The 19,692-nt window shown below is 45.5% G+C and overlaps 1 protein-coding gene across 1 annotated transcript in view; it reads right to left on the reverse strand.

The window, feature by feature from the left end:
* The window catches only part of LOC132380724 (neural cell adhesion molecule L1-like), a 354,989-nt gene that overhangs the window by 38,500 nt on the left and 296,797 nt on the right, over positions 1-19,692 (reverse strand). Inside the window, exons 17-18 of the mRNA XM_059949714.1 lie at positions 19,508-19,609; positions 11,268-11,465 (exon numbers count right to left, since the gene is read on the reverse strand). Coding sequence (XP_059805697.1) covers positions 11,268-11,465; positions 19,508-19,609 — 300 coding nt within the window. The remainder of the gene's footprint in view (positions 1-11,267; positions 11,466-19,507; positions 19,610-19,692) is intronic.

Genomic DNA, 19,692 nt, shown 5'->3' on the forward strand with positions numbered 1-19,692 from the left:
TTGTATGTGTTATTCAGTATACAAGGACGTCTATTTCAATGAAGAGGAATTTCTAATTTTTGTAATTTATTTTTTATTGAAGTTCCTCACCAAACAAACATTTCCATAAGATGTATTTCAGATACTCTACATATTTCATATATTCATGGAAATGAACAGTCAACGTTTCGGGCCGAGACCCTTCATCAGGACTAAAGAGGGAGGGGGCAGGGGCCCTATGAAGAAGGTGGGGGAGGGTGGGAAGGAGAAGGCTGGTGGGTGTCAGGTGACAAACCAGTGAGGGGAAAGATCAAGGGGCAGGGTAGGGGAATCAGGGAGGGGATAGGCAGTAAAGGTGAAGAAGGAATGTAAGGGAAAGCACTATGGGTAGAAGAAGGAGGCGGAACCATTAGGGAGATGATAGGCAGCTGGAGGAGGAGAGTTGGAGGATTCAATGTTCATACCAAGGGGCTGGAGGCTACCCAGACGGTGTATGAGGTGTTGCTCCTCCAACCTGAGTTTGGCCTCATCATGGCAGTAGAGGAGAATTGAATTATCCAACTTCCGGTAATTCACTCCCTCTCCCTTCCCCCATCCCTGTTTCACTCTGCCTCCTCCTCCAGCTGCCTATCACCTCCTTCATGGTTTCACCTCCTTCTACTACCCATAGTGCTTTACCCTTACATTTCTTCTTCACCTTTCTTGCCTATCCCCTCCCTGCTTCCCCTCCCCCCACCTTCTTTATAAGGCCCCTGCCCCCTCCCCCTCCAGTCTTGACGAAGGGTCTCAGCCCGAAACGTTGGCTGTTCATTTCCACGGATGCTGCCTGACCTGCTGAGTTCCTCCAGCGTGTTGTGCGTGTTGCTTTGACCCCAGCATCTGCAGAGTATTGTGTTTATCATATATTCATATTTGCCACAAATCTCCACATAACATTTATCTGAGGTATACACTTACAGAAAAGAGAGGAGAGAAAGAACAAGTGAAAGGAGAAAACTATGTACAAGTAGGGAGTGATTTTTTTTTACAACATATTCATGGATTTGTGAGAATAAAATCAGGCCAAAGAGGTGTTATGTAGTTAAACCATTTTCCCCAGTATGAATCAAATTGTTCCAACTTATGATTAACAGATGCTGTTATCTTCTCCATTTTGTAAATGTCCATTGTAATTTCCATCCATGTATTTAAAGTTGGGCTCTCCTGTGATAACCATTTCCTAGTAAGAGTCTTTTTGCCAGCCACCAGCAATATATTCATCAAATATTTATCTCTTTTCAACCATTCTTGAGGTATATACCAAAATATATGGTCTTACTTTCTAAGGGTATTTCACATTTTAAAATGTCTTATAGGGCATTGTGAATCTCACTCCAACAGTCTTTGATAACGGGGCAATCCCAGGGTGAAAGCCTGGCCGGACGACTGGCCACCTGTGCGCCTACTCAGTGCAGGGTGACGGTGAAGAAGAGGAATCTATCTAACCCCAACCTGCATTTCGGCAACTGCAAGCTGGATTTAAAGAAGGAGCTAGTAATCCTCGGGGTTAATATTGACAGCAAGTTGGTGTGAGATAAACACCTTTCCACTATTTCAAACAAGGCTTGGAGCTCTGCGGAAAGTAGCATCCAGACCAGACACAGAGGGTGGAGCCGCGGTTTCCAAAGCCCAGGTACGAAGTATCATGGAGTACGCCTGCTTATCATGGATGAATGCCTCGCAGAGTGTCCTCAGCCAGCTCGATTCCATTCAAAGAAAGGCTCTCGGGATTGTAGGTGTGGATGAAGCCACAGCTCGTGAGAAGCCGGCCATCAGTAGCTTACACCACAGACGATAGGTTGTTGCAGCTACCGTGCTGTACAAAATGCACACCGGCCACAGCCCTGCAGACCTTCACGCCCTGCTGCCTTCATCTTATGAGAGATGGCGCATCACATGATTGAGTTTATCTATGCCTGCTCATGCTGTTCCTATGCCTGATGTGAGAACTTACACACTTTCCACCTTGTTACTTGCAAAAAGGCTATCCCCTTCTCTCAATTATCCGTCTCCGCCGCATCTGCTCTCAGAATGAGGCTTTTCATTCCAGGACGAAGGAGTTGTCTTTATTTTTTTTAAAAGAAAGGGGCTTTCCTTGCTCCACCATCAACTCTGCTCTCAAACGTATCTCTCCCATTTCATGCACACCTGCTCTCACTCCATCCTCCCACCATCCCACTCGGGATAGGGTTCCCCTTCTCATCACCTACCACCCCACCAGCCTCTGTGTCCAACATATAATTTTCCGTAACTTCCGCCACCTCCAACGGGATCCCACCACCAAATACACCTTTCCCTCCCCCTCTTTCTGCTTTCCGCAGAGATCGCTCCCTACACGACTCCCTTGTTCATTCGTCCCCTCCATCCCTTCCCACCAATCTCCATCCTGGCACTTATCCTTGTAAGCTGAACAAGTGCTACACCTGCCCTTACACTTCCTCCCTCACCACCATTCAGGGCCCCAGACAGTCCTTCCAGGTGAGGCGACACTTCAACTGTGAGTCGGCTGGTGTGGTATACTGCATCCGGTGTTCCCAGTGTGGCCTTTTATATATTGGTGAGACCATTTCGCTGAACACCTACGCTCTGTCCGCCAGAGAAAGCAGGATCTCTCAGTGGCTACACATTTTAATTCCACGTCCCATTCACATTCCGATATGTTAATCCACGGCCTCCTCTACCATCGAGATGAAGCCACACTCAGGTTGGAGGAACAACACCTTATATTCTGTCAGGGTAGCCTCAACCTGATGGCATGAACACTGATTTCTCTAACTTCCGTTAATGCCCCTCCTCCCCTTCTTACCCCATCGTTAATTTTTTTTCTCTTTCCCTCTCATAATATCTCCTTGTCTGTTCTCCATCTTCCTCTGGTGCTCTCCCTTTTTCACCCCCTTTCTACTTTTCCAAGGCCTCCCGTCCTATGATACTCCCACTTCTCCAGCCTTGTATCCCTTTTGCCAATCAACTTCCTAGCTTTTAGCTTCATCCCTCCTCCCCCTGTCTTCTCCTATCATTTTGGGTCTCCCCCTCCTCCTCCCACTTTAAAATTTCTTACTATCTCTTTTTTCTGTTAGTCCTGGCGAAGGGTCAAAACCTTCGACCCAAAACGTCAACTGCACTTCTTCGTATAGATGCTGCCTGGCCTGCTGTGTTCCACCAGCATTTTGTGTGTGACACTGGATAGAAGCTTCCTTCACTGTGCTATCAGAATTTGAAACAGACTTCCAGAAGCTGTGGTTGGAAACATCTGCGACGATGGGGTCCAAGCCTTCGAGAGTCGAGTGCACAAACACCGATCATCCCTGGGAGGGAAGTGACATGCTTCTTCATAATCTATCATGAAGGGGACCAGGATGGCAATGCTTGGTTGTTGGCAGGTAGGGATAATACCTGACTTTCAAGAGCACTTGTGAGTTATGTTCCGGCTGGACTTAGTCCTTAAACTGCTGGAGAACAGTGCGGAAAGATCAGGTGTTGCTTTCTCCCGGTAGGGGTTAGATTTTAGTTCCAAGTGCTCCTGTCACGTTTTGTCACCCTGTAACCTTATCCTTCAATCTCTCTGAATTGTGGAGGACAGCAAGTGTATAAACGTCTCTCTCCAGCAGACTTCATCATGACTCCAGTATTTCTACTATTTTTCAATGTTCCTTAATTGTACATATGATTTTTTTTTGTGTTCCATCGCTGAGCAGCAGTGAACCATCTGATTGGCCTGTCAGAGTTCTCTACGGGAACTAGTGGACTTGATCAGCATTTCTGACTTGGCTGTTGTTCGCAATTGCACTTAATAAAAAAAATCCCAGAAAATATAATAATGGTTTGCATTTTGATTTCCACAATTTCTCCAGAAAACGGGGAGATGTTTATAATGGGATTTCTGAGAGGGTTTAATAAAATATCTTATCAAGCTTTTCCATCCAAACTCCCTCCATTTCTGTGAACTGGTTCACTTCCATTGATACCTCCATATTGTTGTCCATTCTTCCTCAGATATTAATTATCCCTCCTTCCTTCTCCCATTTTGTTTTAATGTATGAAGTCAAATATGTTCAACCCTTATACACACTTGAAATGATTCTACTACCGTTATCTGAATTATATGCTTTTCTAAATAGCTCTATCAAACATATACTTGCCTTGGTTGCCTTTTTAACCGTCCTATTAACATACTGTCGAATCTGCAAATACCGATAAGAGTATTGTTTTTCTAATAAGTGTTTCTCTTTAAGCATTTCAAAACTGAACAGTGTTCCTTTTTTCATTATGTAGCAAAGAACTGTTATTCCTTTAGCTGTCCAGTCCTTAAATCTAGCATCCAGTTTATTCAGCGTAAAATCCAAGTCATATGCACACCATTTAAGAATTGCAATATCTCCCTCTAGTTTATATTCTTTTATAATAGTTTTCCATATTTTAAGAGTCCATTTCACCAATAGTATTTAAGTAACTTTGTAGGTTGTTATCAGCCAAAATTGCCTGTATGGGGATGGAAAGTATCCTCTCTCCAATATTTTTCCATTGAGCGTCATATGATGGGTTGCACAGCTCTCAACTGTGCTGCAAAATAATAATCTCTAAGAGAAGGTCCCATCCCCCCTTTTCCTTGACTAATTGCAAAGTTTTGAGACAAACTCTAGGCCTTTTACCTTGCCATGTATATCTTGATAACATTTTGTTCCATTCATTGAATTGATTTTGGTTAATCTCTATTGGTAGGGTCTGAAAGAAATATAATAGTCTGGGCAAAATATTCATTTTAATGGATTCAGTCCTTGAACTGAGACTTAAAGGAATTAGGTTCCATCTTGTTATATCTTCCTTAATTTTTTTATATATATGCGGATAATTGCATTCTGGGAATTTTGCCACATCTTTTGGCATAATGATGCCTAAATACTTGAAAGACTCTGTGTGCCATGCCCAGGGACATTTACTTTTAATTTCTCTTGGTGGGCTACAGTAATATGAGAGTAACTGGGTTTTATCTATGTTGATCTTGTATCCTGATAATTGACCATATTGTTCAAAGGACTGAATCAATTTAGGTAAAGAGTTGGTTGCCCTAGATAGATCAAAATGTCATCCTCATAATAAGCCAATTTATGCTCTGTCCCTTTGATAGTAATTCCCCTGATATCTTCATTTTGTCTGATGTATTGAGCTAATGGTTCCAGATATAATGTGAAGAGTAGCGGTGACCATGCACAACCCTGTCTCATGCCCCTTTCTAGGGTAAAACTGTTTGATAAATATCCACTGATTTTAATCCTAGCAGTAGGATTGTCATATAGTGCCTGTGTAGTTTCAATAATTGTGTCTTGGAAACCAAATCTATGTAAAACTCTGTAAAGAAATTTCTAATTAACTGAATCGAAGGCCTTTTCAGCGTCCATGCTTATCACTATTGCTTCAATTTTACTTTTTTGTTTATGATCCATAATGTGAAGGGTCCTTAGTATATTGTCTTGAGTTTGGCATTGTATAAAACCTGTCTCATCATTATTTATCAGTGTGGGTAGAAACTCTTCTAATTGTTTGGCCATGATGGATGTAAATAATCTATATTAAGAACAGATATTGGTCTAAATGACGCATTCCATTTTACCCTTGCCTTCTTTCGGTATAGCTGAGATTATCGCTTCCTTCCAGCTGGGTGGCATTTCTGCCTTTTTTAGAGCTCAGTTCAGTGTGGGGGAGTAAGACAGGAATTAACTCATTTTTAAATTTGTTGTACCACTCTGCCATATACCCATCTGATCCTGGTGACTTGCTTAGTTTAAGCCTACTAATTGCAGCTTTTAGTTCAACTTCAGTTCTGTCAGCAGTCATCGTTCTATTCCATTCTTCGCTTAAAGTGGGTAGCTGTAGAGAATTCAGGAAGGTGTCAATTTGGGTTATGCTTCCCCCTGGAACTTTGGAATATAGAGTTTTGTAAAACACTTCAAAAGCTTCTTGAATTTCACTTAGCTTATTTTTTTATCACTTGTTCTATGAATCCCTAATTCTATGAATTGTATTTTCTGCTATTTTTTTTTTCAGTTTCCACGCCAGTATTTTCACAGACTTTGATCCACTTTCATAATGTCTCTGTTTCAAAAACATTAAATTTTTCCTGATTTCTTGTGTAGCCAAAGAATTAATTTCATTCTTAATTTTTAAAATTTCCTCTAATGTGTCCTGTGCCAAACTCAATGTTTTTTTTCTTGTTCTTTCAGCCTATTTTGTAATTCCTCTGTTTTATTCCTTTTTTTCTTATATGAAGATATCGCTATGATTTCCCCACTTAAGACAGCCTTCAGATTATCCCATAGGATGGGAGGTGAAACCTCTCCATTATCATTGAATTCTAAGTAAAGACCAATTTCTTTTTTAATTTGTTCCTTAAAATAGGGATCATTGAGTAGACTTGAATTTAGTTTCCAAATAGTATTCTTTGGTTGTGGGTCAAAATCAACAGATAAATATATAGGTGCATAGTCACTTACATCTAGTGTCCCAATTCCACAGGTGTTTATTTTGTCTTTATCTTTTCCAAATGTTATGAAATAGTCTATTCTTGTATATAAAGAATTGGGGGGGGGGGGGGGGGCAGAATAATGAGTGTAATCCCTTCTGTCAGGGAAAGGTCTCTCCATACATCAATTAGACCAACATCCTCAAAAAGTTAACTTTCTTATGTAAGGACTTTGTTTCATAGGTTTTTCTATTGGAAGAGTCTAACTTTGGTTGTAATTGTAAACTTAAGTCTCCCCCACACATCAAGAGACCTTCAGTTTCAGTTACCATAATATTAGTAATTTTCTGGAGAAACTAATATCACTTCCTGGGGGTGCGTATATATTCAATAGAGGAACTGAATTTCCATCTATATTCCCCCTTATCAGAACAGAAGAGGAATTTCTTTAGCTGGAATGTGGTGAATCTATGAAATACATCGATGGCTGAGGAGGCCATGTCATTGGGTATATTTAAAGTGGAGGTTGATGGGTTCTTGATTAGTCAGGGCATCAAAGGAACAGGGAGAAGACAGAGAGAGGGATTGGAAGGAATAAATCAGTCGTGATTGATGGCAGAGCAGTCTTGATGTACAAAAGCTGGATGAACTCAGCAGGTCGGGCAGCATCCGTTGAAATGAGCAGCCAACGTTTCGGGCCGAGACCCTTCGTCAGGACTAAATGATGGACTAAATGGCCAAGTTCTGCCCCTGTCTTATGGCTCAAGGACCACTTCTACCCTCGTTATCAAAGTGTCCTAGTGTGATAAAATAGACTCTTGAGCTCACAGTGTACTTTGTCATGGCCATGGGCTTTATTCTCTGCCCACGCTGCACTTTCTCTGCAACTGCAACACTTTATTCTGCATTCTCTTACTGTCTCTCCCTTGTAGACCATGGTACCATACAACATCGGAGCAGAATTGGGCCATTCGGCCCATTAGTATGCTCCCATGTACTACCCAATACACAGACGTGATGAAATGATCTGTACAGACGGCATCCAAAACAAAGTTTTTTACTATAACTCGGTACATGTGACAATAATGAACCAATTCCTTCCCTACTCTTGTTGCTTGGCCTGCAGATCATTTGTTGCTCCAGATTCCAGCATCCTGTGACTTCCCATGCTTATTTAATGTCTACATTACTTCAGCCTAATTAACGACACTCACTTGCATCTAACCCACTGCCCTCCCCCAATCTCTCTGCTACCTGGAACTAATCTGCTCTCTTTCTCAGTTCTGATTTGCTACACAGCCTGACCCGCTGTGTATTAGGGTTAGGGTTAGGGTTAGTTATGCATATCAAAAATATACATTTTGATTCATGCCTCCTACCTGGCAATGCATCATCTAACCCCACTCCGAGATGGGTACCGCACAGAAACAGGCTTCTTGGCCCGACGCATCCACACTAACCACTGAGGACCCATTTACAGCAACTCCATCCTTTAATTCTCCCCATATCCCCATCAACTCTTCATCAAATGCCAGCGCCTATCCACAAATCCAGTAATCTAACTGGTTGCATCATGGCCTGGTACAGAAACAGCAGTGTCCAGGAATGGAGAAGTCTACAAAAAGTGGGGGATACAGTCCAGTCCATCCCCACCAATGAGCACATTTACGAGGAGCACTGCCACAAGAAAGTGGCATCCATCGTCAAGGACCATCACACCCCACCCCGGATCCAGACGGTGCTAGCTCCTCACTACTATTGGGCAGGAGGTTCAGGAGCCTTAGGTCCCACACTATCCAATTCAAGAGCAGTTATTACCCCACAATCTTCAGGCTCTTGAACCAGCATGGATAACTTTATTCACCACAGATACAAAACGCCCTTCCCGACGTTCGACCCTCGCTTCCCGATTTAACCTTAGCTTAGTCACGGGACAATTGATGATGGATGCTGCTTTCTTGTGACCAATGACCAATTAACCTACTGACCAGTAGGTCTTTGGATTGCGGGAGGAAACGGGCGCACGCAGAGGAAACCCAGACAGTCACGGGGAGAACGTACAAACTCCTTACAGACAGTGGCGGGAACTGGACCCGGATCGCTGGTGCTGTAAAACATCACGCTATCCACTTCACTACCATGCTGCCCACGGTATTCTGCCACAACCACGATCTCATTTTCAAGGACTCTGCAACTCATATTCCCAATATTATTTACTTTTATTATTTCCAGTCTGTCTTCTTTTGCGCATTTGTTGCTTGTAAGTCTTTGTTTATGTATAGTTTTTCATAAATTTCATCGTAATTATTTATTTTCCTGTAAGTACCCTCAGGAAAGTGAATCTCAAGGTAGCATATGGTGATGTATACATACTTTGAACTTTGATATGAATACAACTGAGCAACCAACTTGCATGTCTTTGGATGGGACGGGGAAGATGGAAACTCCTCTCTGGCAGCACCGGTGCTCAGGATTGAACTCAGGTCACTGGAGCTGTCAGACAGCAAGTTATCCCCTTCACAATCCTTCCCTACGCACAGTCCCAACCCTACACCAAACTAGCCCCTCCACATTTCCCCACCCCTCTGCAGTTCATTCATCATCACTCTCATTAGCTCAAATAGGTTCAAAGTAAACAGTACATACAGTGCCTTGAAAAGGTACTCAGCCCTCACTACTATTTTCATATTTCACTATCTCATTTTCATATATCAAAGAAGGATTTTTGAGGTAATCTACAAAACATTACGCATCATGTCAAATCAAGAGAAAAATCCAAAGTCTGTCAATTCACTGAAAATTATAAACCAAAATTGTGAGGCTGAAAAGATATTCATCCCCTTTGCAATTATTATGTGAACTTCCTTCAGGTGCAACACTGTTTATTATTTACCAAGGCACGCAATTTGTTGATGTAGAAAATTGGAAGAACACGTGTTTTCAGTGAAGTCATGAGAAGAAATACTCTCTCTTTCTGTAAGGTCCAACAGTACAGTAGATTGTCAACAGACCAGACCAAACTGAAGTCAAAAGAGCATTCAAGACATGTCAGGGAGATGATGATAGAGAAGCACAAATCTGGGGAAGGGTCCAGGACCATCTCAGAGGCGCTGAACATACATTGGTGCTCAGTGCAGTCCATCGTGAAAAAGTGGGCTATTCAATTATATCAAATAAAGTCTTTAATGTCGTTAACTCCGCTCTTCTACTCAAGTCAATGAGTAATATAAAGGAATCGGAAAAGGTCAGATTACTTTCGATGAAAGTGTTGAATAAAAGGCCTCCAAGTTTCTTCAAACATAACCGAGGGGTCAGATGTACCACTTCTAATTTTTTTCTAAATTTAAGCAAGATATGGTTTGGGGGAACCATTGAGATGTGGTTTGTGCAAGGCTTTAGAGATTGTAAAGCCATGAAATTCATCTCCAGTCGCAGCCACCGATTTCTGCAGCTGACTGAGAGTTGGTGGCACGATAGCCTCTCTTACAAGTGCCATTCTTCTCCAGCAATACAGTTTAGAGGGGTGGCCTGACCTAGGCAGTGGGGTTATGGTTTCGTAATTTTTCCACTTTTTCTTTTTCAATCTTTTTATTAAGTTTTTCAGGAGTAAATACATAATGATCGTAGTAGTATAAAGGGCGTGGGATTACATTATTGGTAATTAACATATGAAAAAAAAGCTATAAATAGCACCAATATAATTTACCTCCCAAACCCTTGAAACCCAGATTAGACAAAAATAAAAAGGTGGTAAGGAATATGCCCTAGCTTTAAAAAAACACATCCTTGCTTGTAAAGATTCTGCAAAACATCACTTAGAAAATACTGTAAAGATGTGGCCTCAACACTGAGTGGTATAAATTTAATTCTACACCTCAGCCAGGTGACACCATCCCTACTGTAACCTACGGTGGAGGAAATACCAGGCCATGGAGACGCGTTTCAGCAGCAGGGACTGAAAGCCTGGTCAAGGCTGATGGGAAGATGGAAGCTGCTGAACAGAGAGAGATCCTGGATGGTCTCTGCCAGAAAGCTTAAACTGGGGTGCAAGTTCGTCTTTCTGCTGGACAACGACCCAGAACACACTGCCAGAGCAACCATGGAGTGGCTTCAAATGAAGAAAACTGATGTCCTTGAATGGCTCAGTCAGAGTCCTGACCTTAACCTGATCCAACATCTCTGGCTAGGCCTCTCAATTGCTGTCCATCGCTGCTCCCCAAACAACCTGACACAGCTTGAGCAATTTTACAAAGAGGAATGGGCAAATCTTGCCCATCATGCTGTACGAAGCTAACAGATTTCCATTTATGTAAACAAAGGTTTGAGGGCTGAATATGTTTTGAAGGCACTGTATATCTCACTATATACTATCTTGAGATTCATTGTCTTGCAGACATTCACAATGGAACAAAGAAATACAATAGGACCAGTGAAAAGCTACACACAAACTCCGACAAACAACCAATGTGCAGAAGAAGAGAAACCGTGCAAATAAGTATTACCGAGAACGTGAGTTGTCGAGTCTTTGGAAGTGGGTCTGTAAGTTGTGGAATCAGTTTGGTGTTGAGCTGAGTGAAGTTATCCACACCAATTCAGGATCCTGATGGTCAACGGGTCATAACCATTCCTGAACCGGGTGGTGTGGGTCCTACAGCCTGGTGGTCGCAGCAATGACCTTACCTCAGACCCTGCCACCTTCAGCACTCCCGACCTTCTTGGCCCTGCCCACAGCTCAAGGAGCCAGGCACCCCACACTGTGCTCCCCTCGCCTCCCCCTCAGCCCACCACCCACCTGCTGCCGGGGTCATGTAGCGCTCCGTGGCCTGGCTGGGGCGGCTGCTCCCAACGCGGTTGACGGCCACGACCCGGAAGCTGTAGTTGACGTAAGGAGAGAGTTCCAGCACGGCCTGGAGTTGGTTACTCTTCATGTGCCTCAGTTTGTGCCACGTGCCTGGTTCAAAGACGTTCTCCTCGAACTCAATGACGAACTCTGGAGGAACAGGGGCAAAACTTCAACGATAGCAGAATCATAAACATGCTGAAAATCCAGAACAACACACAAAACCTGCAGGACGAACTCAGCTGAAGGGTTTTGGTTCGAAACGTCAACTATATTCCTCTCCATAGATGCTGCCTGATCTGCTGAGTTCCTCCAGCGTTTTGTGTGTGTAATTCAATGCCAACTCCTCCCTTCCCCCTCACCGAGACGAGATGCAGTTACCCTCGCACCCCCTCGTCCTTCATACAGACTGTATCCAGCTCACACTCCCCACCCCCACTTCTCACACATACTGAGACGTACCCTGCTGCATACACCCCACCCTTTCACTCCCCAATCCCTCACACACACACACACTCAGTTACAGACATAACCACTAACCCCCCCCCCCCCCAACACTCTCCAAACATCACCCCTCTCCAATCACTCACAGGCTGTCCCCATTCCTGCACTCCTGCATCCACCCACTCACAAAACTGGGCACTCAGACTAGAGCGATAGAGACTGCACCCTTCACACACCCTTAGCCCTCATCTCCTTCCCACTCAGACGCTGGGGTCATGCAGCAGTGAAAGGTTTAGCTCCTATTCACTCCATCTGGCAGCAGGAAACATTTTCTCCCCCATGGAACCACCTCTCACAGCTATTACAGACCGTGGTCTTTGTGGATTGGCTTCATATAGTGTGATGAGCAGGATTTGCCCATTCTCCATGCACAACTGCTCAGGCTCTGCCAAGTTAGTTGGGGAGTAGTGGCGGACAGCAATCTTGAGTCTTGCCAGATATTCGATCGGGTTAAGGTCAGGACTCTGACTGGGTGTTATTACCCCCGACTGCGCCACCTTCCGGGATTTAGACGCTCAAGCTCCCAGGAGTACGGATAGCTGACGAAGCCCCTTTAAGGGTTCAGGACGGTCCCGCTAATTGATAATCAGGTTTCTAGTGCCAAGAATTGAGTGATTAAAGAACACCTGAACTGTGATGCTGTGCTCAACCATAAGCATACTTGTGATAACATCTAGTGTTGGTTTTGAGCTCAATTCCCTGTCTCGAACTTTGCTTCAGATATCCCAAAACTTGGGTCCAATTCATCCTCATACAGGACTCTCATCAAAGAACGACCGAGACAAGCGGGCTATCAGTGCCAGCCACAGCGAAATCATTTCCAGACACGACCCCCGGGTGGCCATTTGCCAGGGAGGAAGCTGAAGTCAGGTGTCGGGTGAGGCTGTCAGCTGCTCTGTGGAGCCAGTCCATCTTCCAGCCCAGGAGAGGTTCGATGGTGACCCAGGTTCTTGCCTCGGCTCCCTTGCCCAATGCTCGCTAGTATCTGAACTCCAGCCGTCCCGGTTCCCTTGGGAATGTGGTCTTCATGATCTCTCTTCTGACGGGAAGAGCCTGGCCTGGGCCACTGCCCATTGGGAACGGAGGTCAGGAACGTGCTCGGATTTGGAGGGATTCAGGGCTGCCACGAGGAGTGTGTTTCATCACCCCATCAGAGCCAGCCGAGCTTCTGACTGCCTGACGAAGATCTGACAGTGGCCGACTACACGATCAAATTTCAGTCCTTGTTCCTGGAGAGTGGTTTGAACAGGGAGGCCTTGGTCACACTATACCACCACAGACTCAGAGATGAATTGAAGGACGCCCTTTCCTTGGGAGAGCTAGCAGAGAACTTGGAGGTTCTGACTGGCCAGTCCATCTGTCTCGATAATCGTCTGGCAGAGCGAGAGTGGGACCATGTCAGGAGGTTGAAGAGGGCCAGTCTGAGTCCGGTCCCTACACATTGCAGTTCTACTTCCCAGCCTCGGACCACGACCAGCTCAAGATGCAGTCCAACCCAGATGCAGGTTACTGGTACGGGACTATTTGCCAATGAGAGGTCCCAGCATCAGAGTCAAGATGGCTGCTTTTACTTTGGGGAAGCAGGCTACCTGCGGGCCGAATGTCCAAAGTTGCAGCCACCTGAAAAACTGCTAAAACCAACTGGTGTCAGGAGGACTGCGACGGTAATAGCCACTATGCCCAATCTCACAGATTATAGTTTCATGCCGAAGGAGGAGTTTATTTGGGGTAAGAAGTTGAGACAGGTGAAGTGAACTCTGGGGCGGCGGGTAATTGCCTGGATTTAGGAACTGCCCATTGGTTCAACATACTGCTACTACGAGAGTTTCCAAGGAAGGCAAAGACTCCTTGAAGCCTATTCCCAAAGGGGCAAGAACCCTCTGTAATGCCTTGCTACTGTTGCCTGAGGATACAGACAGGGATTTGGACTCAGTTTTGGCCACTGTTTCTACTTTGTCAGCTTAGAGAGAGAACTCTGAGGTCTGTCAAATCACCCCAATCACCTAACAAGCCTCAGGAATCATCCTCAATGGAAGGTCTGGAGGAGATAGCAACATTTAAACCGGTCAAAATCCCTTCCGAGGACTGGAGGAGATCTTCAGCAAGGGAAAGGCCTTGACTCTTCCATTGCGCTGACCCTATGACCTGCTGCCTGGTACTCGTCCCCCACGGGGTTGCAGGAGAAGCACAATGGAGGAGTATGTAAACTTCATTCAGCCCTCTACCCCGCCTGCCAGTGCAGACGACTTCCTCATACAAAAGAAAGACGGGAACCTGCAGTCAGGCACTGATTACAGGGGATTAAACCATATAATGGCCAAGAATCACTACCCCCTTTATACTCATGAATATGGCTTTCAATATGCTCCAAGGAGTGAGGGTATTCACAAAAGTACGCCTACAGAGTGCATACAATCTGGTCCATATTATGGAAGATGATGAGTGGAAGACTGCATTCAATACATGGATGGGGCACTATGAGAACCTAGTTATGCACTTTGGTCTTGTGAAGTTTCTAGCCATTTTCCAACCTTATAAGCGATGTACTCCGGGATACACTCCTTCGTCTAGATAATGTCATAATCTTCTCTAAGTCCATGAAAGAGCACGTCAGGGACATTTTAAAGTCCATGGACCTTATGTTAAGTTTAAGAAGTCAGCGTTTCACATGAATACTATTTCATTTTTGGATTTCATCATCTTCAATGGCAATCTCAAGGTGGACCGTACCAAGACCCAGGCAGTCAGAGACTGGCTACCGCCATCCAGTATCAAGCTAGTTCAGCGATTCGTGCGGTTTGCTAACTTCTACCGGAAGTTCATCAGGAACTTCAGCTTAGCGGCAGCTCCGCTGACGGTGCTCACTAAGAAATCCACGGGCCCTTTTGTCGAGACGATTGGAGCAGAGGCTGCTTTTCAGAGCTTAAGCAGCAGTTCACCACAGCTGCCATCTTGGTTTCTCCTAACCCAGACCTTCCCTTTACTGGGGAAACAGATGCCTCAGACATCGGAGTGGGTGTGCTCTTGTCCCGAAGTCACCTTTAGACAGTTAACGTCACCCGTGGGCATTCTACTCCAGGGGTTGTCCCCAGCAGAGAGCAACTACGACATCAGGGGCTTCTTGCGGTTAAGTTAGCCTTGGAGGCCAAGAGGCTGAATACCAGGCAGGCCAGGTTGGCTTTTTTCTTTAACTGCTTTGAATTCATTCTGACTGGGGCTAAAAAACCAGAAGCTAGATGCTCCGTCTGAGGAACCAGGACGAGAAAAGCATTTGCCACCATTTTGCCCCAGGCCAGGGTGGTGGCACCAGCTTGCTGACGCTCTTGTTCACGGGCCCATGCACAAGGGGGATTCCTAGGAATTTGTTTGCCCCAAGTTCTGTCAGGTCCCAGGTACTCCATGGGGACATTTGTCGAGAATGACTGCACACCCAGGAATTGCCAGGAGCCTTGAGTTTCTCAAAAGGAGGTATTGGCGGCCTGGAGTGACAAAAGAGGTTCAGTAGTACGTGCAGGAAAGCAAAGTGTGTGCTCAGAACAAGGAATCCGAACCTGACCTCAAGGACTTCTTCCCTCCCTACCTGGTCCGCAAAGACCCTGGACACACATCTCCATGGACATTGCCACGGGTCTCTCACCATCAAAGGGGAAGTCAGTCATCATGGTAGTTGTCGATCAGCGCTCAAAAGCCTGCAAGTTCATTGCCTTGGATGAAGCTACCGTCTGCAGTGAAGATGGCCAAGATTGTTCTGGACCAGGTCTTCAGGATCCACAGATTCCCGGTGGACATTGTCTCAGATTGTGGTCCACAGTTCACATAACAGTTCTGGAGGGCCTTCTGTAAACTGACAGGGGCAACAGCAAGCCTTTCCTCTGGGTTCCACCCATGGCCAGGTGGAGCAGACCAACCAGGATTTAGATGCCTGACCTTGGAAAGACCTGATGAGAGGTGTGACCATTTGATGTGGGCAGGGGTTGCAGCATCCGGTGCACAGGATGTCACCTTTCAAGCGCCAGTTTGGTTATCCCCCGCCTCTCGCTCTGAGGTTAGGGTCCCTACGGTTGAAGATCTCATCCAGCACTGCAAGTAAAGGGCAAGAGAGATTTTGCTGGACTCTACTCAAAAAGTGGAGACCAAGGCGAACCAAAAGAGAAATCAGGGGCCTGCTTTACAGCTCAGGTGACAGGGTCTGATTTGCCTCTCTGCGTGGAATCTAAAAAGCTGGACGCTTTGAAATCCTGAGGGAAGTAAACCCGGTGGCTCACATCTTGAAGCTCCCCAGTACCCCAAAGATCAACCCCACCTTCCACATTTCTAAATTAAAACCCGTCTGCACCAGCTCCTTAGCCCTGCCACCATCCAGGTTTATCGAGGGGGAACAGATCTTCGCAGTGAAAAGACTTCTGGACTCACGTACTGTTCAAGGGGTTTGGCAATACCTCATGGACCGGGAAGGATTTAGACCTGAGGAGAGATGCTCGAAAGAAACATCTTGGATCTAGCTCTCATCCATGATTTTCATCACCAGCCAGGGCTGCCAGGGGTCGGCCACAGGGAAGGGGGTCCTGTTAAGAGATGCCCCCCAACATGCCAGCTTCCGGGATTTGTATGCTCTGACTCGCAGAGTACAGATAGCTAACACAACCCCTTTAAGGGTTCAGGACAGTCCTGCCAGTTGCTAAACAGGTTTCGAGCACCAAGAATTGAGCGTTTAATTCACACCTGAACTGTGGTTAGTTGCTCAGCCATAAGCCTATTGGCGATACCGTCTACTGCTTCGTTTGAGCTCAGATCCAGTGTAATACCGTGTCTCCAACATTGCTTTGGATATCCCTGCACTTGGGTCCAACTCATCCTCGTCAAGAAATCTCTTCACACTCCACTCAAAGATATACATTTTCTTGCGCTGGCAGTGTGCTTTGGGTTGATGTGCTGCTGAAAGACAAACTTCCTCCCCAGTCTAGGCTTTCTGGCAGAGATTAGCATGTTTTTATCCAGGATCTCTCTGTATTTGGCAGCATTCATCTTCCCTAACCTTAACACACTGTAATAGCTGTGAGAGGTGGTCTAACTAAGTACTAAGCAAAGGGAAATGAAATTTTGATCGGTTAACATTTCAGTTTTTGAATTTTTAGTTTTTCATGCTTTATAATTTTCCCTGTGTTGTGGGGATCTATTGTAAAAAAGAAGTATATTCACAAATAAAATTCTCAGTTTAATTGTTTGAAAGTCCCTAAATCTAAAATTCATTTATGCGAACAAAGGGTTGGAGGCTGAATACTTTTTCCAAGGCACTGTAATCTTTCCTGTAGTACCATGGGCTCTTATCTTGCTTGTCTTGCAGCCTCATGCGTGGCACCTTGGAAAAGGGGTGTAGCCAATCAGGTCCAGATGATCTTTATCTACTTCAGACCTTCCAGCGTCCCAAGCACCCTCTCCTCAGTAACAACAACTGCACTCGCAAATTTCGGGCGCACTGCTGGCGTCCTCCACAGTGAAGACGAAAGCAAAACACTTATTAAGTTCATCTGCCATTTCTTTGTCCCCCTATTACACCTCTCCAGCATCATTTTCCAGTGGTCCAATATCCACTCGCCTATTTTGCACTCTTTATATCTAAAACACCTTTTGGTGTCCTCTTTAATATTAATATTATTGTTTATCTTCATATTTCACCTTTTCGTTCTTTATGCCTTTTTCAGTTACCTTCTGTCGGTTTTTAAAAGCTGCCCATCCTCTAAATTCCCACTACTGTTTGCTATACTATATGCCCTTTCTTTTGCTTTTATATTTTCTTTGACTTCCCTTGTCAGCCACAGTTGACTCATCCCTCCCTTCAGAATACTTCATCTTGGGTGTGTATCTATCTTACACCTTCCAAATTGCCCCCCAGAAACTCCGGCCATCATCGCTGCTGGTTTCCCTTCCAATCAGCTTGGGACTCCTCTCTCATGCCTCTGCAATTCCCTTTGCTCCACTGTAATACTCAAATCTAGTTCATTACACAACACCCACTCAAGAATTGCTTTCCCCTAGTGGGCCCAAACACAAGCTGCTCTAAAAACCCTCCTCAAGGGAGATGGCTTTCTACAAACTCCCTTTCTCAGGATCCACCTGCAAACTGAAATCCCCCATGGCTATCATAACACTGCCCTTTCTACATGCCTTTTCTGTTTCCCGTAGTAATTTATATTCCACATCTTGGCTACTGTTTGGAGGCTTGTATATAACTCCCAACAGGGCCTTTTTATCTTTGCAGTTTCTTCACTTTACCCACAAGGATCCCATCTCACTTCCTTTTAAAGATTTTATTTCACTTTTTTAACCAGAGCCATGCCACCCCCTCCACGCCTCCCTTTTGATACAATGTGTACCCTTGGACATGAAGCTCCCAACTACGACCTTCTGCCAGTCACAATTCAGTCACACATACCAATCTGCAACCGCGCTGCAGGTTCATCTACCTTATCCCGTATACCACCCACATTCAAGTACAACACCTTCATCGGCATTTTCCATTTTCCCTCAAGCCATCCCACTTCCTGCAATTCTGCCCTGTCACCTGACTGAGCTTCCTCGCAGTCTCACTACACATTGCATCTATTTGTACACCGACTGCCAAAGCTTCTGCCCTGTCACTTGCTCCCACCCCCTGCCATAACAGTTAAATATTCCCCAACAGCTCTACCAAGCCTGCCCACAAAGATATTGGACCCTCCCCTCCCCCCCCCACCGGGTTCAGGTGTAACCCATACTCTTTGTACAGGTCGTACTTTCCCCAGAAGAGATACAGAAATCTGAAATCCTTCCCACTGCACCAATTCCTTAGCCACTTGTACATCTGCAAATCATCCCATTCCTGCCTTGACCAGCCCTTGGTACTGGGAATAATCCAGAGATTACTACCTTGAAGGTCCTGCTCTTCAGCCTCTTCCCTAACTCCCTATACTCACTGCGCAGGATGTCTCCAACCTTTCCACCTATGTCACTGGTGCCAATGAACATGGCGACCTCTGGATGCTCACCCTACCTCTTGAGAATCTTCCGCAGCTGCTCTGAAACTTCCTTGACCCTAGCACCTGGGAGGCAACACACCATCCTGGAGTCTTTTCTGTGGCCACAGAATCTCCTGTCCATTCCTCTAACTACTGGGTCTCCTATCACTAATGCACTACCTGACCCTACTGAGCTCGAGTCTGTGTTGTTGGTATAGTAGCTTCTACAACAGACTTTGGAGCGAAAGGTCCCGGGTTCAAATCCAGCTGGCTCCTTGCACAAGCTCTACACCTGCTGGGCTGAGCATAAAGCCAGTAACTCGGCCTCGCAAAACAGACAAATGCGAAAGGAATGACGCGGTTGCCGTCCGATGTGACAAAATGGCATGGGGCGGAACCGAAGCACAGAGCAAGCCACAGTGCCTTGGCCTGGCTGCTGCTTCTGTGCCTTGATAAGCCACACCAACTCACTCCAAAGGGGTACACGAGTAACTGAGGGGAATGGCCACAGGGGAACCTACTGCTCCTGGTTGTCACCCAACTGCTTTCTGAAGCCTGCACTCTGGGTGTAACCACCTCAGTACAATGTAATGGTCTGATCTGTACAAACTGTGTGCAAGACAAGCTTGATACCTGTGGCTAGAGAGAGAGAGAGACACACACACACACACACACAGTGGCGCACACCCCTACCCTCGATGGGACTGTTGTGAGCATTCCCTGGTCTCCACGACAGCAGTACCTCCCTGGGTTGGAAGTTTTCCATTTTCAGGTCAACGGGTGGGTCTGGCCGATCTGGAAAAAACGAAGGAGACCGGTGAGAGGAAAACCAGACAGAAATGGAGCCAGGCGGAGAGGAGCTAGAGTCTGAGGCGAGG

This window comes from Hypanus sabinus, chromosome 24 (genome assembly GCF_030144855.1).
Source record: "Hypanus sabinus isolate sHypSab1 chromosome 24, sHypSab1.hap1, whole genome shotgun sequence".
In the NCBI taxonomy this organism is placed as follows: Eukaryota; Metazoa; Chordata; class Chondrichthyes; order Myliobatiformes; family Dasyatidae; genus Hypanus; species Hypanus sabinus.